Genomic DNA, 25,049 nt, shown 5'->3' with positions numbered 1-25,049 from the left:
GTACAGACTGGCAATTCCAAGTCATCAGAGGGTTGAAGTAGGAGCAGGAAGATTTCAGCCCACCGAGGCTACATAGTGAACTTAAAGCCAGCCTGGGAAATTCCATGCAACCCTGTCTCAAAATATTTTTCCTTACCAAAGGGCAAGGGATATAGTTAAGTTGTAGGGCTCTTGGTAGCATAGTTCTATCCTGAATACACAAAGAAAGTAAATCAACAAACCCAATTAATTTATTTTCCTTTCACAGAATACACAGGAATCCTATTTACAGTAGTAAAAATTTATGGAGCATTTCTTTGCTTATGTTCCATAGGGACAAAGGCTGCATTTTCTGTTCTGCTCACCAATAATTATCAGTCAAATATATTAGACTAATGAAAAACTTCCAAGTGAATAAAATACTGTATTATTTATTAGTATTTTGATTTGTCTAGGCACCTGTCCATATAATAAATGGAATATAGTCTAGTGGGTAACTTGGTGGGAGAACACTTGAGTGGCATACACAAAGCCTGACATAAAGCAATAAAAAGGACAAACACCCATGGTAGTATATGCCTGTGATCCCAGCACATGGGATATGAGGTAGGAGTATCATGAGTTTAAGGCCAGTGTGTGCCCCATGGCAAGACCCTATCAATTTTCTTTTTAAATAAGGGCAACAAAATATGAAGGCATAAAATGTCAAGAAGTCATAAAAATATTTTAATGAAAAAGACATGTAGAAGATCTGGGGTCACTTGTGAATAGCTCACTGTCTGGAGTCCTGTTCTGCCATGTAAGAGGGCACTCTTCACCCATCCTCATGATGGAGGGACTAGTGTCCCCTAGTGAAGTTAATCCACAGAATCCTGGTCACCCATAGAGATCAAGACATGTCCTCCTGTCTCAGGGTGAGGAGCCAGTGACACACAGCAGATCATGGGTAGTTTTTTTTTTTTTTTTTTCCCCTTCCATTCCCTCTTGAGGACACGGTGCCAGAAGCCGGTCTCCTACTCCAACTGAGACTCAAAGGACTTTGATTTGGAGCTTGTTCCTGACATGTGTTGGAGCTTGCCACCACATTGACAGATGGAACTGGTATATCTCTTCTGCTAAATAGTCACACATCACAGTTTGCCTGTGTGATAAGTTATCTTATGACCCAGCATCCTTAGACATTTTGTAGCACAAAAATAAAATTCCAAAGGCCTCTGGCAAACCAGGGTTCTTATGGTCTTAAATATCTATCCTGGTTCTATCTAATATTAGTTGCCTAAAATTTTATTTTTAGCTTCAATGATGGCCGGGTATCACCATGTACAATCTACCCTAATGATCATTTAATCAAGCAACAGAGGGCAGCCATGTCAGCTCAAGACCATACTGCTTAAAACTGAGATATTTTCAAATGTTATTTTCATGCCTCTAGAATACGTCTTACTAAGATATTTGACTTTCAAACCACAGGTAAATAAAAATTGTAACTTGTTTGAAGCATTATACAACCAAAGTTCCTCATACATCGGTTTCTATGTCAAGTTCATTAGATGTTATACTCTTTATAACACAAAATTAGTCGCGCTTAACGAAAACTATGCTGTGTTTCCAGTATATGTGTACTGCAACTGCACGGCATATATAACATTTGCATACAGGCTAGATAACATTTGCATACAGGAAATCTAGGCTCTTCTATCCTGTCAGTACAGCTTTGACTGCAGCAGGCATTTTCATGGGAATGGAGGCACAGCGATTGCTCCAAGAGCACTAAGTGTCCTCACATAATTCCAACCATAATTTCCAGATGTTCCTACAGGGCCTTGAATCAGGACTCAAGACACTGAAAAGTATAAATCAAAGCTCTTTAGACTTTGGTGGGTAAAGTCCTGAATTTTTTTACTTGAGATCTTAAAAATAATAAGCTCTCTGAAACAAGACAGTATATCACTAGTGACTTCATCTACCAAGAGGTAGAAATATTACACACCAAACCATTGGAAGGCAAAACTACATTAGAGAACATTAATTTTTCATTCAAAATAAAAATAGTATTACCAAGTTATAAATACCTGCTGTAAAGTATTCCAAGGGCCGTGCCGGAGAATGGCTGATGTATCCAAAGGAGGCATTGTATTTGCTGGACACTTCACAAGTCTCTTTTTTTTAATGATTTCCTTGAGTTGATTTTGCTCAAAGATTTCAGACCAAGGTTTAAATGACTTTATCCAAGCCAGTCTCCTTTCCTTAACTGAAGATAAAACTGTTACCTGTGAAAGAGAGCAGGCCAGGCCACTGTCCCTTTCAGCCTTAGTTTGCTTCCATTGTTCTGGAATGGCTTTAATCTCTGATTTAGGACTGTCCCCTTCTTCAGTGACCAAGGGGCTATTAGCACTGTGACTGCCAGCCTCTTCACTGGGAGCCAGTTTGCCTGAGACAAAACCCTGCTGATTTGTGTTGCCTTCTGTATGCACCAAGGCACGTGAGTTCATGATCACAGCATCGCAGGTCAGCACATTGTCCTTTGGGATTTCCTCAATTCTTTTTGATTTTAAATCAATCTCTTTGTCTTCTAGCATTACATTTCTTTCTACAGGTGCAGGATTTTCAAATGTTAGTGGCAGTGGGTCTTTTTGCATGGAAATAGTTGAAGAATAATTCTCTTCATACAGTGATCTATCTTGCTCTGTTAGGTCTCTCTTTTCTACCTTTTCAGCCAATCTCTCTTGATCAACATTGATGATTTCCTGTGCTCCAGTTTTGTCCTCTTCACTCATTTCTTGTTTGTGTCCAAACATTATTTGGGTTTCTTGTCCTACATTCTCCTTTGTGGCTTGCTCTACATTTTCCTCCTCTTGAGTTTGGGTCTTTCTTTCTTGCCCCTGGCACTGAGTATTGACATTTTCCTTTGGGTCTAAGTTTTTCAATTCATATTTTTGGTCTATATTTTCTAAGTTAATTTCTTGGGTAACCAATTTTTCTGAATATTGTTTCTTTGGTAAATTCTCACCTTTTTCATTCATTTTAAATTTTGGTAAGTTTTCATTTTTCTCATTCATTTTTAATTCTGCCAAAATTGTCTGGCCTGGTTTTAATTCTACTCCTGTTGATTCTGTTGCTGCAAACCCAAATGTTATTTGGGTTTCGTGTCCTACATTCTCCTTTATGGCTTGCTCTACATTTTCCTCCTTTTGAGTTTGGGACTTCCGTTCTTGCCCCTGGCCCTGTGTATTGACATTTTCCTTTAGGTCTGAGTTTTTCAATTCATATTTTTGTTCTATATTTTCTAACTTAATTTCTTGGTGAACCAATTTTTCTGAACATTGTTTCTTTGGTAAGTTCTTACTTTTTTCATCCATTCTTAATTTTGGTGCATTTCCATTCATTTTAAGTTTTTGTAAGTTTTCATTTTTTTCATTCATTTTTAATTCCACCAAAATCACCTGGCTTGGTTTTAATTCTACTCCTGTTGATTCTGTTCCTGCAAACCCAACCATTATTTGGGTTTCTTGTCCCACATTCTCCTTTGTGGCTTGCTCTACATTTTCCTCTTTTTGAGTTTGGGTCTTTCTTTCTTGCCCCTGACACTGTGTATCAACATTTTCCTTTAGATCTGAGTTTTTCAATTCATATTTTTGGTCTATATTTTCCAAGTTAATTTCTTGGTTAACCAATTTTTCTAAACACTGTTTCTTTGGTAAGTTCTCACTTTTTTCATTCATTTTAAATTTTGGTAAGTTTTCATTTTTCTCATTCATTTTTAATTCCGTCAAAATTGCCTGATTTGTTTTTAATTCTACTCCCATTGATTCTGTTGCTGCAAACCCAAACATTATTTGGGTTTCTTGTCCCACATTCTCCTTTGTGCCGTGATCCACATTTTCCTCTTTTTGAGTGTAGTACTTCCGTTCTTGCCCCTGGCCCTGTGTATTGACATTTTCCTTTAGGTCTGAGTTTTTCAATTCATATTTTTGGTCTATATTTTCCAAGTTAATTTCTTGGTTAACCAATTTTTCTGAATATTGTTTCCTTGGTAAATTCTCACTTTTTTCATTCATTTTTAGTTTTGGTACATTTTCATTCATTTTTAATTTTGGTAAGTTTTCATTTTTTGCATTCATTTTTGATTCCACCAACATTGCCTGGCTTGGTTTTAATTTTACTCCTATTGGTTCCATCAATGCAAGCTGTTTACGCACATTTTCTCTCTTGTTTGATTGCTGAACTAGACAAACAGCTTCTTGCTTCTTTGAATTGGTGCCCTCTAATTCTTCAGCTTTAGCAACCTTATTCTTCGACACGTTTGCCACAGCTGGCTGCTTGGCGTGACCTTCCCCCTTCCTTAAAGCGCAGCTGATGATCAGCGGTTGGCGGGCATCTTCCCTGGGTCTCATTTTTTCCCTGTTTCGTTGTTCTTCTCTTTCTTGTCTCAGGATGCTCTTCTTCTCCTCGTATTCCCTTTCCCGCCTCCTCCTCTCCTCCAGCATCTTCTTCTTTCTCTCCTCCTCAATCTTCTGCTCCTCTTCAATTCTTCTTCTTCGTTCTTCCTCCTTTTGTCGGATCTTTGCTTCCTTCTCTTTCCGCTCTTGCGCTTTCCTTTTCTTATTTTCTATTTGCTCTCTTATGATTGGGCTATATTTTCTGTAAGTTATAAATCCTCTATATGTAGCTTGAATTTTGACAGCTGCGTTATGCTGCAAATTTAGCAAACGTGTTTTTTCTTTCTCCTGTAGCTCTCTTAATCTTGTTCTTTCCTCTTCCATTTGTAAATGCAAGTTTCTAATATGTTCCTAAAATAAAGTGAAATAAGTAGTAATCAGCCAAAATTGATGATTTTATAAGTAGATTAAAAGTAACACAAAACCTAAATCTAGAGTCAAATTGCTATAAGGCTCACTGAGAAAAATGGGTCACTTATTTCATAGAAATTATTTTTTTTAAAATGCATAGATTTGGGTCATAATTGGAAGTTGATAATACTCTTTTAAGTTAATGAGCCAATAACTTAACAATTAAGGAATTATCTGCAGGTAGAAAGCATTCAAAATCAAGATGACACCGGAAAAACAAAGGGAAAATAAAGAGGCTAAAATATACAGGTCTCAAGTTCCTGATATGGATGCTGTAATAATGGAGACCAAAACATAAGTAAACAGACAAAAATATTCAGCAAATTTTAAAAGAATATTTGTAAGTAGGGCAAATAAACAAGTAGGAGGAATAAATGATTACAAACTGGGTTAAATCCTCAACATGGAGATAAACTTTATATATATGAATATATATTCATATATATATTATATATATGAATGATTTTACATTAAAAAAACAGGGGAAAAACTTTTTTAAAGTTTTTTTTCAAATAAAAATATATGAAATATATATCAGGAATAAGATAGGTAAACACAAGACGCTTATATATGACCAGTGGGCATCCCAGAATAAAGATCTGAGAAAAACTAAAGGGCTAAAATTAATACAAATTATTTTTTGTATACAAATACAAATATACAAATTTTTATATACTAATATAAAAACAGCCATAGGAAAAACAGCAGAGTTAACTAACTTTTTATTTTTAGGATATTCTCTTTCAGTGAGAGTTTCTAAGGTTAACAAATTTCTAAGGTTGAAATAAGTTAAATTCCATACCATATAGGCAACATTATTATGCTCATCATTTTAAAAAGCATAATAAATAATTCAGTTCAAATGGAGAAAAACAATGCATGAACACAAAACAACAAATATATACCTCATGCTCTCTATATTTTTCTTTCCATATTTTCTCTTCTTTATGAAGCTCATCATTCATTTTGTCCTGGTCTTGCTGGATGTAGAATAACATCAGAATATTATTATATTCAAATATCAAAAGACATATTCATTATGTCAGATTCTATCAACACATTTATAAACAATGATTAAATGTGAAAATTTCCCTGCATGCTCAGTTATTATTAATGAAACCCCAAGATGCCTAAAATACCCCTAAATGATAAAAAGAACTGGTGAAAGTATCACTAATCATGATCATAATTGTACTACAGACTACAGAGCTATAGTAATAAAAACAGAATGGTAACAGCACAAAATTCAGCATGTTGACCAATGGAATCAAATTGAAGACCAGAACATAAATATACACGCCTATGGACACTTGATTTTTGATTAAAAAAAAAGCCGGAAATACATACTGGAAAAAAGACAGCATTTTCAACAATTAATTGAAACTGGATGGCTGCATGTGGAAGAATGCAAATAAATCCATACTTACCACCCTGTACAAAACTCAACTCCAAATGGATCAAAGACCTCAACATAATGTCAAATATATTGAATCTAACAGAAGAGAAAGTGAGGAAGAGTCTTGAAGTCTTTGGCACAGGAAAAGACTTTCTGAACATAATACAGTTAGCACAGGAACTAAGAACAGCAGTTAATAAATGGGACCTCATGAAACTGTAAAGATTCTGTAAGGCAAAGTACATTATCATTCAGATAAAGAAGCAGGATACAGATGGGAAAAGATTTTTAACAACCACTCATCTGGTAGAGAGCTAATATCAAAAAAAATGTAAAAGATGCCAAAAACTACATCAAGAAAATAACCCAGTTAAAAACATTGGGAACATATCTAAAGAGAAAATGCCCAAAAGAAGAAATTAAAATGGCTGAGGAGCATTTAAAGAAATGTTCAACATTCATAGTCATCAGGAAAATGTGAATCAAAACTACTTTGAGATTTCATCTTAAGAACAGTCAGAATGGCCATATCAATAAAACAAATGACAGCCCATGCTGGAAGAATGTGGAGTTAGAGAAACACTCATCCATCACTTTTGAGAGTGCAAACTTACACAGCCACTATGGAAATCAGTGGGTGATTTTTTGGGAAGCTGGGAGTTGAACTACCTCAATATCCAGTTATACCACTTTTGGGCACATACTTCAAGGAGACTTCATCATACTACAGAGATACACTTGCTCACTTGCTCAACCATGTTAATTGCTTCCCCATACGTAAGAGTCAGAAATTGAAAACAGGTTAGATGTATGTAAATGGTTGAATAGATAAAAAAAATGTGATACATTTACACAATGGAGTATTAGTCACCTGTCATGAAAATTAAATCATGAAATTCACAGGTAAATAGATGGAGCTAGATAAAATCATCATGAGTGAGATGATACCCTAGACCCAGAGAGACATATGCTATGTGTTTGCTTCTCTGTGGATGTTAGTTGTCAAATCTTCAACAATCACCTAAAGTCTGCAGAACCACATAGGTTAGGAATAGAGAAAGGGGCTTGGGGGCCGGGATCGCTCTAAGAAGGGGAAATAGAATAGATAGTTATTGATGGACAAGGCTGGAGACTTTAATGGAGGATCTAACAGGAGGGGGAAGGGATGAGAAAAGGAATATGAAGAGAGATATGTAAAATTTGGGCCATTTGAGAGGTGGTATGGTAATTAGATAGAACCCATACCTGATGCTGCTTGGGAGGACAAAAATCTGAACCTATATATGCCAGTGACCTAAAAGAAATCAAACAATACTGTTATGCTAAAGGAACTTAGCAATAAAATGACTTATAACCACATTCTGCTATGCTCAATTGATCTGTGCCTTGCTCATCCATCATCAGAAAAGTCTATTCCTGAAGAATATGGGCAGTCTTATCAAATTCAGAGTGAGGGATCTTGGAACACTACGAGGCATATCTTCATCACATATGCCCCCCCCCCCCCCCGCCCAGGGCCAAAAAACTCTGCAAAAAAGGAAGAATGATTGTAAGAGAAAGAGGGAATGAAGAACACCAAGAAAGACCTTCTAAGAATGTATGAACTCACAGAAACTGTGGCAGCATACAGAGGGTCTGCACACATGGGGTTCCTGTAACATGAATCTTAAAAGGTCTTATAATAAAACCCAGAACCAGATATTGAGGTGAAGGCTGAAAGATCAGAGAAACAGAACAGCAAGCCACTACTTCTTACCTCTACAAAATCCTCAATCTAAAGAGATCGAGTTCCGATTTCCATGAATCCTCAGACTGAAAGACTATGAATCCTCAGCCCTGAGGGTCTCAGTTGAACTGCTTAGTTCCTGGCTCCTCATGCCTTAGATACCATTCTCTACCCAGCCATGTCACTTCCTGGGATTAACGGCATTAAAAGCATGTGCCACCACTGCCTGACTGTTCCCAGTGTGGCCTTGAACTCACAGAGATCCAGACAGATCTCTGCCTCCCAAATGACAGAATTAAGGGTGTATGCCAACACTGTCTGGCCTCTATGTATAATCTAGTGGCTGGCTCTCTCCTCTGATCCCTAGATAAGTTTATTAGGGTACATAAAATTTCACTACAGGGTCCCTGCCCAGAGAGGTGGACACAGGCCCCCTTTGCTAACCCAGAAACTATCTCTCGTTCATAACTACTTGAAAATAAAAATCAGTTTTCTCTAAGGGATTCTCATGGAGGAAACAAATTACTCTTAAGGGTAGTTCCCATCCCAAGCAGTAGATTGCCAAAACAAAATGAACTCAAAGGTTCTTGGTCTTAACTCAGGGCTTTTATATATTTAATAATTGTATAAAAATACTACTACTACTACTACTACTACTACTATTACTACTACTACTACTATTAGTCTTCCTTTGTATATGTATTATGGCTTTCAGTTTTGGGTATTCCTCTGTGTGTGTGATCACACGTGTGTCTCACTATGCATTTCTTGTGCCTTTTCTTTGGCTCTTTTTATTGTTTGGTTGTTTTCTTACTATAATTTGTTTGGTTTTGTTTTATCTAATTATTTTATTATTAGTTTTTTATGTCTTCTTATTTTCTAATGAGAGTCAGAAAGGGATGGAGCCAGATAGGAAGACAGGTGGGGAGGAACTTGGAGGAGTTGGAGAAGAGGAAATCATAATCAGAAGACATTGTATGAAAAAAATCTATTTTCAATAAAATAAATAAAACTGAGAATGTTTTTGAACATTCTGTTAACCATTAGTTCTTTCCACAGTGTATAAACTTGAAATTACCATTAAAAAATAGTCCTCTGATGGCAACTGGGTAGATGAATTGGAAGACTAAGTAGAGAGAAGGTAAAAGAACAATTAGAAATAATAGCAAATATTCTCAATCACTAGCAAAGCTTGACTATTTCAAAGTGGCAATAAGAAATATGAACACAAAGGTGGACAATATAATTTAAAAGGATGGTAAGCAGAAAAAGAGGGAAGAGTAAATTCTGTTTCACATCAGCTTTTAGTTCATTTAATTGGGAATACTGGAGGACCCCAATGCAGGAAAAACACAATGCATACAGCTTTTGATGCATTTGTAGTATGGGGTATCAACAGGAGAGTTACAAAGTCAGCTTTCTGTTCTTATACAGGCTGTTACTGGTCAGTTGTAGCTATGGGTGATGTCAAATAATAAAGTATAAGATGTGATAAAGGAGGAAAGAACAGAAGTTTGGCAGAGTGCCCTGAAACGGCAGACATAAATCTAAGTAGATAGGGATGAAGGGCTGCTAAACCTGTGGGAAGAGAATCAAACCAGTGTGATGCAAAAGTAATAGAAAGTACACAATCCAAAGACAAATCAGCGTTCTGATGGCTCAGAGGCCCAATAAGAAGCAAAAATGAAAGTGTGAATATAATATTTAGAGATCATGGATTATCTCTTTCAAGATGGTTTTACTGGAAGGGGTCATCATGAAGGAAACCTGCCAGGGTAAGGTCCATCTGAGAGATGAGGAAGAAGGGATGCTAAAAACTAATTCTTTGTGAACCTCATTTACTTTATGTAGAGTTCAAAATGTAACAATGTATGACACAATGAAGGTGAGTACATAGCTTTTGTTTTGTTTTAGGATTAGAGAAAATTGAACATAATGATAAAAATTATAAAAGGAAATTTAATGGGGCATGATGGTTGATATTATTAGCCTGACAAGATCTAGAGTCCTGTAGGAGACAAATGGCTGAGTTATTACGTTAGTGAGAGAATTTTAAGATTGGGTTAACTGAGGTAGACTCATATGCTAAATGTGAGCAGTGCCATTCCGCAGAATTGGGTCCTAGATTGAGTAAAAGGTACAAAGCCAGCCTAGCAGCAGCATGTAACTAATCTTTTTTTGGATCACCAGCTCCCAAATAATGACACATTTTTATTAATTATGAAAGCTTGGCCTTAGTTTAGGCTTGTTCCCAACTAGCTCTTAAAACTTAAATCAACCCATTTATATTATTATATTACATTATGTCCAACCATCTGGCTTATTACCTCTTCTCAGTACAATATGTCTGACTTCCTCTGCATTTCTCTGGTGAATCCCCTGCCTCTAGATTCTTCCCCTGAGGTCCTGTGGAAAATCTCCTGTCTCAAAATCTTTCCCTGATTTCCCCTCTCTCCCAAGAAGTCCTGCCTATCTTCTCCTGCCTCAATATTGGCCATTCAATTATTTATTAAATCAATCAGACTGGAGAGGTGGCTCAGAGATTAAGAGCACGCTGGCTGTTCTTGCAGAGGTCTTGAGTTCAATTCCCAGCAACCACATGGTGGCTCACAACCATCTATAGTGGGATTGATGCCCTCTTCTGGTATAAAGGTGTACATGCAGGCAAAACACTATATACATAATAAACCAATCAGAAGGTGCCTTAATGAGGGAGGTTAAGCAGAGAAACATGTTCATAGTTATTAATAATTATTAATAATAATATTAACAAAAATATTAATCTACACAGAAGCATTCATCTCTTTGTTCTTAAAGCCATGGATTTCTGACCATGCTGAACTATACTCAGCAAACTGTATCGAGAATAACACCCCCTCTTCCTCCTCTAAGTTGCTTTCATCAGGTATTTCATTACAACTATGACAAAAGCAAATAATCAGTGTATTTCAGCATTTAGAAAATAACCTGGGCAAAATAACTAAAAATAAAGTGAAATGGGGAGTGAACATCTGGCAGAGTGGAAAGCCTTTCCTACTGCAAAGAGGTAAGGCAAAAAGAGGATAAGTGCAGACACTGGGGGATATGGTATGAGAAAACAGATAAAATTTGTAATTGATGTAAAACAATGGGAACATTTGCTAATAATGAGGTTGCAGGTGCTGAGTGGAGTCCCTGAAAGATCAATGGCAGATGTTTCTAGCGAAGGACAAGAAATCTAACAAAGTTCAGCCCAGTGCTTGGTTGTGGATCACTGCATCTGCTTCCATCAGTGACTGGATGTAGATTCTATGATGACAGAGTAGTCACTAATCTGATTATATGGAAAGGTAAGTTCAGACACCCTCTCCATTATTTCTAGGAGTCTTAGCTGGTGTCATCCTTGTGGATTCCTGGGGATTTCCCTAGCACCAAATTTCTCCCTAACTCCCAGTGGTTCCTCTACCAAGACAGCTCCTTCGTAGTTGAAGAGATGGAGGAGGGATCACAGGAGCAGGTGAGGTCAAGATCACGATGGGGAAAACCACAGAGACATCTGACCCAAGCTGGTGGGAGCTCATGGACTCTGGCCTGTCAGCTGTGGAACATGCATGGGACCGAGGTAGGCCCTATGAATGTGGATGACAGCTAGGTGGCTAGATCTGTTTGGGGAGCCCTGGCAGTGGGACCAGGACTTATCTTGGATGCACAAAATGGATTTTTGGAACACATTCCCTTGGGCGGGATACCTTGCTCAGCCTTGACACAGAGGGGAGGGGCTTGGTCCTGCCTCAATTTAGTATGCCAGACTTTGCTGACTCCCCAAGAGAAGAAGGCCTTATTCTCTCTGAGGAGTGGATGAGGGGTGGGATTGCAGGAGGTGAAGGGGTAGGAGAATGGGAGAGAGGGGGAACTGAGATTGGTGTGTAAAATGAAAAAAAAAGCATTTTTAAAAATTAGAAAAAGAAATCTAACAAAGAATGCAACCAAACACTACTGGGAAAACAGTAAATTCTATATTTTGAATCCATTATAATAATGTTGAACAGTCCAGCCCAAAAGCTTCCAAACTCCAACGAATAATAAAGTGCACATTTAGGAATTCATGAGCTCTAAAAATGAATTATTTCCTTGAAATTTTATGAAAAAAATAAGTCTCAGTTTTAAAAATTAAGTTTCAATCATGGACAGCAGAGACTAGTATCACTTAAATATGTACCTGACTGATCTTCCAGTGGTAAGAAAAAGAACAAAAAGCTTAATAGGATTTGATAATCATGTATCCCTTAAAAATGAAAACACCACTACTCAAGTTAATGAAGTTATTCAGCATAAGCCAGTAAACATTTCTCCACTTAGCTTTATGTAGAGCATTCAAAACCCCTGAATTCCGGAGAATACACAAACCAAACTTAGTGAAAGATAAAATTTGATCTTGCCTCTTTACAGGCATGCAATCCAAATCCCAAAGTCTGTAAATTTACCAATAAGCTGTTAGTATGTTTTGATTGTACAGACCACAATTTAAACACACCCAACAATTACAAAAGCAACCCGAATAATCTACAGTGAATAAACTTACCTTTAATTAGGGACAGAAAAGAGAATGCCATCTACATTTCTGAACTACTTTAAGTTAATATGTCTTATATAATGTGTCATATGTCAGACATTACAAAGAATACATTATATAATCAAAGGAACAGTCTTTTCCTATGATTCAAAAGGCATGAAAAAGTCATATTATGATGCAAATTTCAGATTATGTGGGATATTCCTTGAGATTCTATAAACTCCAGAGGCCTCCAAGATGAAAAGTTCACATCGGAAATTTTAATGGAATTCATGCAAACTAATCAGGGCATTAAACACTCATCCCAAGATCAGGCATTTTCTCATCAAAGGTGATTAAAAGCCACAGAGTAAGCTCCTCCATTTATATCACAGTCATATATATATATGAGTACCTTTCAGAGATAGCTATGCTCTTAGAAAGAGTAGAAAAATTCCATACCTTCTGAAGATTTTCTAATTTTTCCTTCTCAGCTTCAAACTGTTTTATCCAGCAATGTCTCTTCTCATCATCTTCTTGAAATTTCTGTTTTTCTAGATCACTCTGAGCTTCCAGAGTTTCTTTATCTTTATCTTCGAGTTCTCTTTGCTTGTCCTGCCAAGCTTCAAAAGACTTTCTACATCGTTCTTCTACTTCAAAGTATCCAAAACTCAAATCCGCATCATCTGTATTCATTCAGAGGAGCAAAAGTACTATGCTTGAGATAAATCTATCATACTGATCTATTTTACTACATAAACATACTACAAAAGCATATTACCGAAGCAAAAGGATATACATTTTCAAATGTAAATGGATGTCGACAGCCACACACCTTTGTGCATGTGCAATCTCAAGTGATTATACATGGAAATTCCTTACTGTCAATAAGAACTCAAATAACTTTCCTCAAAGTATTCCCTAAAATTTAAAATAATACTGCATGGATGCAAATGTCTGTGCATTTGGAGGTAAGTGACAGAGTTAAGAGATATTGTTCAGCATTGTTTTGTTTAATAGTTTTTTGTGTTTCCATATGAATGTTAAGATTTTTTTTAAGTTTCTTTGGAGAAATAAATTGAAATTTTGATGGGGATTACAGTGAATCTGTTGATTGATTATGGCTATTTTCATAATATTAATATTACCTACTATGTATATGCGAGATTTTTCTATTTTTTGGTGTCTTCTCCAATTTCTTTCTTCGGTGTTTTATTTTATTTTATTTTTAGAATTTAATACATGCATTTAAACTTGCCTTTGCATAATATGCTGGCTAAAGTCATCTGAGAGGAGGAAATATTGAGAAGGTACCTCCATAAAATCATGCTGTGGGCAAGCCTGTAGGGCATTTTTAAATTAGTGATTGATATGGGGGGCCCATTCCATTTTGAGTGGGGCCACCCTTTTAGCTGGTAGTTCTGGGTTCTTTAAGAAAGCATGCTGAAGAAGGCATGGAAAAGCAAGCCAGTAAGCATCATAGCTCTATAGACTGTGCTTCAGCTCCAGCCTCCTGCCATGTCTGAGTTCATGTCTTGACTTCTTTTAGTGATGAACAGAAATTAGGAAGCATGAGCCAAATAAACCCTTTCCTCCCCAACTTGTTTGTGGTCATGGTGTTTTATCATAACAATAGGAACCTTAACTAAGACATATGGTGAATGGGATTGTTTCCCTCATTTCTTGCTTAGTCTGTCTGTCTTAGTATCTGGAAAGGATGTTGATTTGAGTATGTTAATTCATAACCTGACACTTTGCTGAATATGTTTGTCATCTCTAGAAGATTTCTGGTGTAGTCTTCAGGGCCTCTCATGTATAGAATCATGTATTCTGCAAGTAGAGAAATTTTGACTTATTCCTTTCTCACTTATTCTCCCTTTATTTTCTTCATTTGTTTTATTGATCTAGCTAGGACTTTGAGAACTCCATTGAAAATGGGTGATGTTGCCGGGCGTTGGTGGCGCACGCCTTTAATCCCAGCACTCGGGAGGCAGAGCCAGGCGGATCTCTGTGAGTTCGAGGCCAGCCTGGGCTACCAAGTGAGCTCCAGGAAAGGTGCAAAGCTACACAGAGAAACCCTGTCTCAGAAAAAAAAAAAAAAAAAGAAAAAAAAAGAAAATGGGTGATGAACAGAGATACTTTGACTTGTTATGATCTTAATGGGAATGTCTCAAATTTTGTCTCCACCTAACATGATGATGGCTATCAGTTTGTCATAGCAGCCTTTATTATGTTCCCAGACAAATTCCTTCTATCTCTGGTCTCAATAGAGTATTTATTATGAAGGGATGTTGGAGTTTTTCAAAGATCCTTTCAGCATCGATGGAAACGATGATGGGATTTCTGTCCTTTTCATTTTATACTGAATTATGTATATTGATTTACATGTGTTGAACCGTTGCTGCCTCCCTGGAATAAAGCCAACATGTTGGTAAATGTCTTAAAAACTAACTAAAAATTGTTTATCACTTCCATTCCCTCCCATTTCCCTTCTAACTCACTTCATGTCTTTTTGGTGTGTTCTTGGATTCAGCATGCAAGAATGTTATTGAGGAATGATGACTTTCAGTTTTTAAAATTTTTGTTATTGTGTGCTGTGGGATGGTCTGTATGTCAAATCTGTTGCTCTGATTGGTCAATAAATAAAACACTGATTGGCCAGTGGCCAGGCAGGAAGTAGGTGGGACAAGGAGAGAGGAGAATTCTGGAAAGCAGAAGGCTGGGGCAGGGAGACACTACCAGCCACCGCCATGACCAGCAGCATGTGATGCCGGTAAGCCACCAGCCACGTGGCAAGGTATAGATTTATGGAAATGGATTAATTTAAGCTATAAGAACAGTTAGCAAGAAGCCTGCCACGGCCATACAGTTTGTAAGCAACATAAGTCTCTGTGTTTACTTGGTTGGGTCTGAGCGGCTGTGGGACTGGCGGGTGACAAAGATTTGTCCTGACTGTGGGCAAGGCAGGAAAACTCTAGCTACAATTGTGTATTGTGTATGAGTGCCACAAAGAAAAATTCTCAATGCACTTTGATATAATATAAAATGCACTATGATGTAATATAAAATTTTTCAAACATATAACTGGGAATATTGCCCACCTGATAAAATACATTCCTCCATGGGTGTGTCAAAAATAACAGGCTCAGAAACAGAATCAGATCTGGCAGAATGAGTTAGACTTCTCATAAATTCTTCCTTTTCTATTACAGATAATATCTGGGAGGTTAAAATAGTATCTTCAGTATTTAATTATTAAAGAAACCCCAAATAGGATAAAACTATAATTTTAATAATGTCTAAATAAACATACTGAGAATTTGATTTACTGTAAACCCTTTCAAATACATTAATAATTATTTTCTTTACAAATATATTCTGTTCTCTTAAAGTTTTACAATCTAAGCCATCAATATTAATCTATAATAGTCAGTTATATGCTTAATAACTTCAAAATATGTCTACCTTGCATCCTGATGAATTCTATATTATCTATAGTGATTGTTCATGTACATATGTCATTAATATAGTCAATATTATACAAAGTTAACTATTATCTTCTTAAACTTGAATTATGCACATAGCTTTGACTAAGTATTATAGAACTATATATTCAATGTAGTTTAAAATATACACGACATCTTCAATGAAATAACAAAATTCAAAATTATTATTTTCAAATCTGAATGTTAATAAAAAAGAATAAAAAGGAAACAAAATATTTTTTAAGCTATGCTCTGACTCTTACAAAGTAGGAACAGAGCTAGATAAAATAGATCTTATTGTAACTGAATCTAAGAAGAAATCTTTCAAAGACATTCTTCAAAATACACAGGAGGTTTCAACCTCTAAAATGCTAGACTTTACTGTGATTTTTTTCCAGGAATTTTCTCCTGTGTTATTTTCCAAAAGTAACACAAAATCTTCTACTCTTGAAGGTTCTCTGAAATATTTAGAGTACTCCTGTGAAAGAACTTCTTTCATGAGAAAAACAATAAGCACTGTAATATATTTATTTTTGCTCCAAGAAATGTAAAATGCAAAGTTATTTTACTGTTCTGTGTATATGAACATTTAATCCCAAATTCTTATGGTTCAAATCACTATTTTAATAACTGAAATTTGTGTAGTTTTATATAATATGCCAGAAGATACCAGGAAACCAAATACAATTTTCTTAAAATCATCAAACTGAAGTCAATAAGCTAACTCCCTATGTACAAAATAAATAAATAAATAAATAACAAATTCCTAACTGCAATGTGAGTACTTTCAGTCAGATATTCAATGTATACCTTCATTAATTGCTCAGAATTTGCTTTTGATTCGGCTGCTGATCCAGTCCTCAAATGCATATGATTGTTAGAAACTGTACCATAACTACAACCTAGAAAAAAGGAAAGTAACTATAATTTCAAATATTAGAGTGTATGTCAAAACCTCAACCCTTTTCATTACCATTTTATCTTAATTTCTACCAACACATTCGACCAGTAACAGTAACTTTATAGAACAGAAAATAATTATTAAAATGTTGCAAGAAAATTATCACTATTTATAAAATAAAAGTAAACTTCTAAAGCACTGTATCTAGTTATCAATTTTCATATTCAGGAATGAGTTTAATTTTTTATGCATATAGAATCATTCTTGCTTGGTAATACAATACTGTGTGACTCAATTCCTGAAGAGATAAGAATGAGCAAAAATCTACTCACCCCAGATAGAGAACTGACCATACACCAAAAAGAAACTACCAAAGTTGAACTTGGTAAACTTGGTAAAAGATAATTGTGTTTACTCATATGAATATGAGTAAGGGGTTTCTTACAGGAAGAAGATAGATGCAAAGACAGCTCCATCAACACAGTTCACACCACCATCACTTATCACAACACTGTTCACACCAGCATCACTAATAGCTTAGGAGGGCTGGAATCCTGAATCTTACTCTACAATTTGCAAAGGGCTCAAATGGTTGGAGACTATCTCTGAAAGCAACTCAGTTGGTCTAAACCTCTTTGAAACAGCACAGCTGGTCTCTCCCTCTCCCAGGCAGCTATGATGGCCTAAGTATTTTCTGGGTAGTTATCCTGGTCTGAGACTCTTCTAGGCAGGTAGGTTTGCCAAAGAATGTCTCTCAGCATTCTTTACTATAAGCCTGAGGAGTGAGGAATCTAGTGTGTCTGGTCAGTTTCATGAATTTCTAAAGTTTAGGGGCTGGTTACTTCCTGAGTCTTAAGAGCCTACGTTTAGATATCCTGAGCCTGACTGAACTTCCTGAAGGATGGACTTTTTTACCTCACTTTAGAACACCATGAGTCTTAAGGAGCTTACCTCTAAAATGGACTGTTTTATTTCAAAGGAAATTGCATACAAACATAACATACAATGACACCTTGACCAGAAGTATATCAAAGCTAATATTCTATTAGCTAGAATCTTGCCCAATATAATGAAAATATTTTACTACACATATTAATTTAAAGATTAAAATTATTATGATGAATGGTATTAATTTTATATTATGAGATTTAATTGAATTTTATTTTCTTCTCATTGTCGGTTCAAATGTAATTACATCCTTTTTCATTATTCAATTAGTGTGTTATATTTTGTCTGTGTTTTCTAATAGAAAACCACCTTTACAGAGGACTACTCCAAAGATAAACTCTTCCCATTTACTTTATCAGATGTGATCTTTTTCTTCTTCAATGTTTATTCATAATCTTTCTGGGATGCAGGTGATGTTTCCATTTATTGACAAAGGTTGTATTAAAGGAGCTACGGCACAGAAATAAGACTCTATAAGAGAAGATTAGTGTTTCTGTAGTGTGTGTGTGTGTGTGTGTGTGTGTGTGCTGGCATTGACTCTGCACTTCCTAATTATAGTATACAACAGTTCTGCAAGGGGCAAAGTTAATTGGGTTTTATCCTACAGTCTGTCTTCTCAGTCTTATCAAGAATTATGCTACTGATTGTGGTAGCTGACCCTCAAAGAGGGTTCTTCAAAACAACAACTCCCTCTGATAATACATTCTGTGTACTCACTGAAGACATCAGTGTCTTCTAAGTCCTGAAGAAAGAGTTCTTCAGCAGTTTTACTCTTGTTCTTTATGACGTTGATACAGTGAAGAACTGACTCTGGCAATTCAATTAGATCCTAAAATTTGAGTAACAAAAGTATCAGAAGGGCTACCAAAAATTATATGTCAAATATTGCATTACTCATTTCCCACCAAAATTTTGAACAAACTATGTAAAGAGATAAAAGTGCCTCCATATAATGGGCCTATTTCAGACAAACATATTTGCTTTGATTTTTCATTCTATTTTCAGGCAGTTACGTCTTCCTAGAAAATTCTAAGACACCAAGTAAAGAATAATGAGGCAGTGAAGTGTAAGATTAAGTCAGTATTTCTTAACAGGTAATATTCCACTCCTGACAGGAGATAGAATGGGGGAAATGTTATGAATGAACCTTCTGTATGCTATGAAGATGTTTCTCTCATTGACTGATAATAAAGTTGTTTTGGCCTATGGCAAGACAGGATAAGGTCAAGAGTAAGAATCAAACTAGGACTCAGAGGAAGAGGGGCAGAGCCAGTAGATGCAAGAAGCCACCAAAGAAACAAAATGCCAGAGAACCAATAAGCCAAGAACCATGTGGCAATAAATAGATTAATAGGAATAGGTTAGTTTAAATGTAGAACTAGTTTAATAATAAGCCTGAGCCATTAGTCACACATTTATAATTAACATAAGCCTCTGAGTGGTTATTTAGAAGCAGCTGCCAGACAGAGCAGGAGAGAGAAACTCCACTTACAAAAGAAGGTTACCTAGTTATAATTTTCATTTTTATTATAGGTATTATGTTTCCAATGCCTTTATAAGTTCTTGATATTTTGTTGATATATTATGAATATTTATTATAAAATAGAAATTAACCCTGGAAATATTTTCTAAAACACAACATTACCTAATACCTTATGTAATTACTTAATATGTAATTATCAAATACTGTTGAATTTATGTAACGTTACAGAATGTCTATCACCAAAGCCTATGTAAATAAATTTTCAAATTTGCTAAATACCTAAATAGATTGGTATTTTTATACTACTTGTACAAATGAAGTTTATTCCTATGTAAACATCAATTATTATTAGAAAGTATAATGCAAAACATACTATTTATGAAATATTTCAAACATTTAAATATATTTTAATAACAGTTCCAAAGCTATCAATAAATCTCTACATGAGTGGAAACTTTCCTTGAGGAAGATAAACCACCGTGTGACTGAGTGACTGAATCTATACAGATATTCTTGATACAGAAGAAGATCACAGGCTTAATATCAAGGAACCAAACAAAGCTTTCTGTCATATTGGGTTTCCATGAGTTAAGAAAACAGCACTTTGCCTTTATTATACCTAATGAAATGCATTGTTAGTTTTAACCATTAACAACAACCAGTTTATGCAGTTAACTTTTCCCCTTACCACTACAGAAAACCAAACAAAAATCTATGACATCATATTAAACTTGTCTTGACAGAAGTACCCACTCTCCTCTTTTGTTCTCTGTCTTTACTGAGATTGCTACTTCCTGGTTAAGAAGAGTTTTGAACACAAATAGACAGTAGTGATTGTTGTACATTCTGTAAAAGACAATCTCCAATCCTTGAATCTTTCATCTTGAGTTAATACCACAATTTATTTTCCTTATAATAAGAGATATTTGATTTCTACAAATATTTTCATGTTATCTTAAGCCAGAGTCTGAAAGGTCTATTATTTCTTTATGTATGAAGCAATACAAATATAAAATCTATCCTTTTTTGTATTTAATATTCTAGCATTTTCTCTCATTTAATATTGCAAAAGCAACAGGATATTCTTAAATTGATCTTTAAAATAACACACAAGTGAAGAATAATTATAAATAGTGAGAAAAAGCAGAAAGTCTAAAAGTATAGCATACTGGTAGCACAGTGGCCTATTGTAAGGAAAGCCATGAGTTCAAGACCAAGTACAGGCATGGAGTAGGGAGGCAGAACTATACTTGAACTTCACAAAGTCTTCTGTTAACATAAAGCATGAAGCAGAAAAAGAATCACAGCTGCTCTTTACTTAAAATGTTTTTTTGCATATAAATACCTACCAAGGAGCATTACTTATAACTGTTATCTAAAGCCATAGAGATGCACACAGGGGTTTGGGGATTTAGCTCAGTGGTAAAGCCCTTGCCTAGCAAGAGCAAGGCCCTGGGTTAGATCCACAGCTCCAGAAAAAAAAGAAAAACACACAGAAGTAAATTCTTTTTTTTTAAAAAAAAAAAAAACCCTTTCAATTAAGACTTAAAAGTTTGATTGATTCTTTGCAATTTTTACTTGTTGCTATTTTATTGACTTAAGCCCCAAGTTTGATTATTTCTTGCCATCTATTCCTTTGGAATGTTATTTCTTCTGTTTTGTTCTAGAGCTTTCAGGTATGCCATTAAGTTCCTAATATGAGGTCTTTCCATTTTTTATGTAGACACTCAGTGCTATGAACTACCCTCTTAGAACTGTTTTATTGTATCTACTTGTAGATACAAACAGAAAGGAAAGAAATCAAATTATCATTATTTGAAGATGATATAATACTATATATAAGCGACTGTAAAAGTTCCATCATGAAACTCCTATAGTTTCAGCGAAGTAGGTGGATATAAAATTAATATACACACATAAAAACAATCAGTACCCTTCCTATGTACAAATAACACATGAACTAAGAAAGATATCAGGGAAATAACACCTTTCACAATAGTCTTAAATATAAAGTATCTTGGGGTAACTCTAACCAATCAGTGAAAGACTTGAATGATAAAAACTCTAAGGCATTGAAGAAAGAAACAGACAATATCACAAGATAGAAAGAGCTCCTATGCTTATGGATCAGTAGGATTAACAGAGTTAAAATGACCATCATGACTAAAGCAATTGACAAATCCAATGCAATTCCAATCAATATTTCAATACAATTGTTCATAGATCTTGAAACGACAACTTCAGCATCATATAGAAAAATAAAATCAGGATAGCTAAAACAATTCTGAATGATAAAAGAAATTTTGTAGGTGTCACTATCCCCAGTTTCAAGTTGTACTATAAACAAACAATAATTTTAAAAAAACAGCATAGTAATGGCACAAAACAGACACACTAATTAATGGAATCAAATTGAAGACCCAGACATAAAAGTACACAACTATGGACACATGATTTTTAGTTTTTAAAAAAGGAGGCAGAAATAGATATTGGAAAAGGACAACATCTTCCACAACTGATGCTGGTCAAACTGAATGGCCGCATGCAAAAGAATGCAACTAGATCCATACTTATTACCCAGCACAAAACTCTACTCCAGATGAATCAAAGACCTCCACACAGGCTTTTGGTGGTTCTCCACAAACTGATGGTGAGACTGAAGAAAGAAACCTACATAACCCACTAAATATGGAGAACTCAAGCAGGTGCCTGCCTATAGCTTTCACTTCTATGAACTAATGTTCAGAGTACCATAATGCACTCTACCTATTACCAAAGGAGAAAGAGAAACACCAAACTGTTTGATATATAATGATGACCAGCTTGCAAGATAATGCTATTGCTGTAGTGGCACAACAATTATGGGATTAACTAACCTGTGTCTGATAGATTTAATGTTCAATCGATTCCCAACACTGGGTAGCCAAGAACCTGAGACTAGATAACTAGGGGGAAAACTAATACTACCTTTCTGCTAAAAGTACTCCTCAGATATTCTGCTGTACTTAAAGATCAGTGCCTTTCCTAGCCTCCATCAGAGATGTTGCCTCCTGCAGTCGATGTGAATGAGTACAGAAAGTGACAGCCAAAAATTATGCAGAGAGTCAGAGATCATGGAACACTCAATGCTAAATGGGATGTCTCCATCAAAGCCCTCCCACGCAAAGATCAGGGAACACTATAGAGAAGGAGTTGGAAAGACTGTAAAAGTCAGAGGGATGGATAACACCAAGGAAACAAGACCTAGACACAGCAGGGTTGATGCACATATGAACTCACAGAGACTGGCAGCATGCACTGGGCCTGCAGGGGTCTGCACCAAGTGGTGTCCCAGCTCTGAGAAGAAGTGGATAAAAGCCCATCCTTAACCCAGAAGCTACCTCTAATTAATAACCACTCTCAAATGAAAAATGAGTTCACGCTAATGTAATCTCACTGGGGGATACAAATTACTCTTAAGGGCAGGCCCCATGCCCAGGAGGGGTAGATGGCTAGTACAAAAGATACTCAATAGCATCTTTGGAGGTTCTTTGTCTCATAATGTTTTAATATATATATATATATATATATATATATGGGTGTGTGTACATATACATATGTACACATATATAAAATAATCTCACAGGTCTTTTGCTTTTATTGTTTTTTGTGTTTTTATGGAATTCCTGTATATGCAAATGTGTTTGTGTGTGTGTGTGTGTGTGTGTGTGTGTGTACACGTTTCATGTGCTTTTTCTTTGGCATTTTTTCTTCTGCTTGTTTTTTTTTAATCTTATTTAATACTATTGTTATTTAGATGTATCTTTATTTTCTAAGGAGAGACAGACCGGGAGTGAATTTATCTAGGAGCTGAAGTGGGGAGGATCTTGGAGGAATTGGGGGAAAGGAAAGCATAATCAGAATGCATTAAATCAAAAAATGTATCTTAAATCATGAAAAAAAAAAGGCTTAAAAGTAAAACATCCCTGTAAAGGCTCAGCGATCTTTGCAGAGAAGACCAAATTTAAGAGCCAGAGGTACAGGACGACTACAATTAAGCAGTGTTTTTTTAGACACGTCAGGGAAGTTTCACATGAGCTCACAGTAGTTGTGACAGTATGCACAAGGTCTGTGCAAGATCGATCCAAAGCAAATGCCAGCATGAAGAGAAGTGGTCATGAAGTCTCTCCGCTAGCTAAGGAGCTACTAGGAACTGATAGCTACTAGGAAAGGAAGAGATGCCTTTCTTTTTCTTTCTTTCTTTCTTTCTTTCTTTCTTTCTTTCTTTCTTTCTTTCTTTCTTTCTTTCTCTCTCTCTCTCTCTCTCTCTCTCTCTCTCTCTCTCTCTCTCTCTCTCTCTCTCTCTCTCTCTTCTTTTGGTTTTTCGAGACAGGGTCTCTCTATGTAGCTTTGCACCTGGAACTCACTTGGTAGCCCCGGCTGGCCTCAAACTCACAGACATCCACCTGGCTCTATCTCCCAAGTGCTGGGATTAAAGGCATGTGCCACCACTGCCAGGTTGTGGTGGTGCACGCCAGTAGGATTTGCTGAAGGAGGCAGAGGCAGGAGGAACACGAGTTTGAGCCAGCCTGGCCTACACACTTTTTAGGGCTGGAGAGATGGCTCAGCCGTTAAAGGCTAGGCTCACAACCAAAAATATAAGAGATGACTTTCTTAAAGAGCATGACTCTTCTTAGGTGGACCACATTCCATCCAGTAGAAGGCAACACATCCAAGAGTTTATGGGCAGCACCAATTTTTCATTTTGAGTTTAAAACAAAAGGACATATAGGTGAGTGGGAAGGGAAGGTGAAGTAGACTTTGGAGGAAGAATTGGGAAATAGTACAAATATGACCCCAGGCAGTAGGACCAGGACCTGTCCTTAGTGCATGAGCTGGCTTTTTGGAACCTGGGGCCTATGCTGGGACACTTTGCTCAGCCCAGGTGAAGGAAGGAGGGGACTGGACCTGCTTCAACTGAATCTACGAGGCTGAGCTGAATCCCCAGGGGAGACCTTGCCTTGGAGGAGATGGGAATGGGGGATGGATTGGGGGAGGGGCACGGGAGGAAGGAGGACAGGAATCTGTGGCTGATATGTAAAGTTAAATTAATTATAAAATTAAAAAAGAAAAGAAGTAAAGATGCTAGTTGTAAATGTAAGTTTAAACAAGAATTTGTAAATGTAAGCTTAAATAAAAATATAAGAAGTAAATAAAAAAAACAAAATACATTATATAAAATTCTCAATGAACTAATGAAAAATGTGAAACACTTACAGTATCACTATTGTCACTCTGAGTTTCTGATTCTGAATCGTTTTCAACCTCATCATTCTCCAAGGAAGAAATGCTGATTTTATCCAGTTCAGCTTCTATTTCTTCTCTGAGCTTTGCTTCACTGTCATCATTGTCCTCCATAATTCTTAATAATTAAAAAATAGCACTTAAAAAAGAATCTAATGTCTCTAAAAAATGATGGGTTCTGTAATTTGTCACACAATCCAATATGCACATAGACATTTAATTTAAAGAAACTTCTATGGCACCATATTAGACTAGCTCTATATGATAAGGAACATGGCTTTGCCTATTGATTCACTCAATTTTTAAAGTATTTGACCACAAGATGGCCAAAACTATTACTATTCTTTCATTTCAAGAAAAAAAATCACATTGAGTTAACTGGCCTATCTCCCACAATTAAGAAATTCCAAGGCAATCTTGTCTTTGCAAACATGGTCTGTTTAAAAAGACAAACAGTTTGACTATCT

At 36.0% G+C, this 25,049-nt stretch overlaps 1 protein-coding gene across 2 annotated transcripts in view; it reads right to left on the bottom strand.

Annotated features, from left to right (window-relative positions):
* Lrriq1 (leucine rich repeats and IQ motif containing 1) overlaps window positions 1-25,049 on the bottom strand; it is a 183,645-nt gene that overhangs the window by 155,591 nt on the left and 3,005 nt on the right. For both annotated transcript variants that reach the window (XM_037196787.1, XM_037196788.1), the window contains exons 3-9: window positions 24,556-24,700; window positions 18,534-18,645; window positions 16,778-16,869; window positions 15,584-15,701; window positions 12,945-13,168; window positions 5,735-5,809; window positions 2,052-4,769 (exon numbers count right to left, since the gene is read on the bottom strand). In XM_037196787.1, the coding sequence (XP_037052682.1) occupies window positions 2,052-4,769; window positions 5,735-5,809; window positions 12,945-13,168; window positions 15,584-15,701; window positions 16,778-16,869; window positions 18,534-18,645; window positions 24,556-24,696 (3,480 nt within the window). In that variant the 5' untranslated portion in view covers window positions 24,697-24,700. The remainder of the gene's footprint in view (window positions 1-2,051; window positions 4,770-5,734; window positions 5,810-12,944; window positions 13,169-15,583; window positions 15,702-16,777; window positions 16,870-18,533; window positions 18,646-24,555; window positions 24,701-25,049) is intronic.

Source organism: Peromyscus leucopus, chromosome 18 (genome assembly GCF_004664715.2).
Source record: "Peromyscus leucopus breed LL Stock chromosome 18, UCI_PerLeu_2.1, whole genome shotgun sequence".
In the NCBI taxonomy this organism is placed as follows: Eukaryota; Metazoa; Chordata; class Mammalia; order Rodentia; family Cricetidae; genus Peromyscus; species Peromyscus leucopus.
This window is presented reverse-complemented; position numbering and strand designations above follow the sequence as displayed.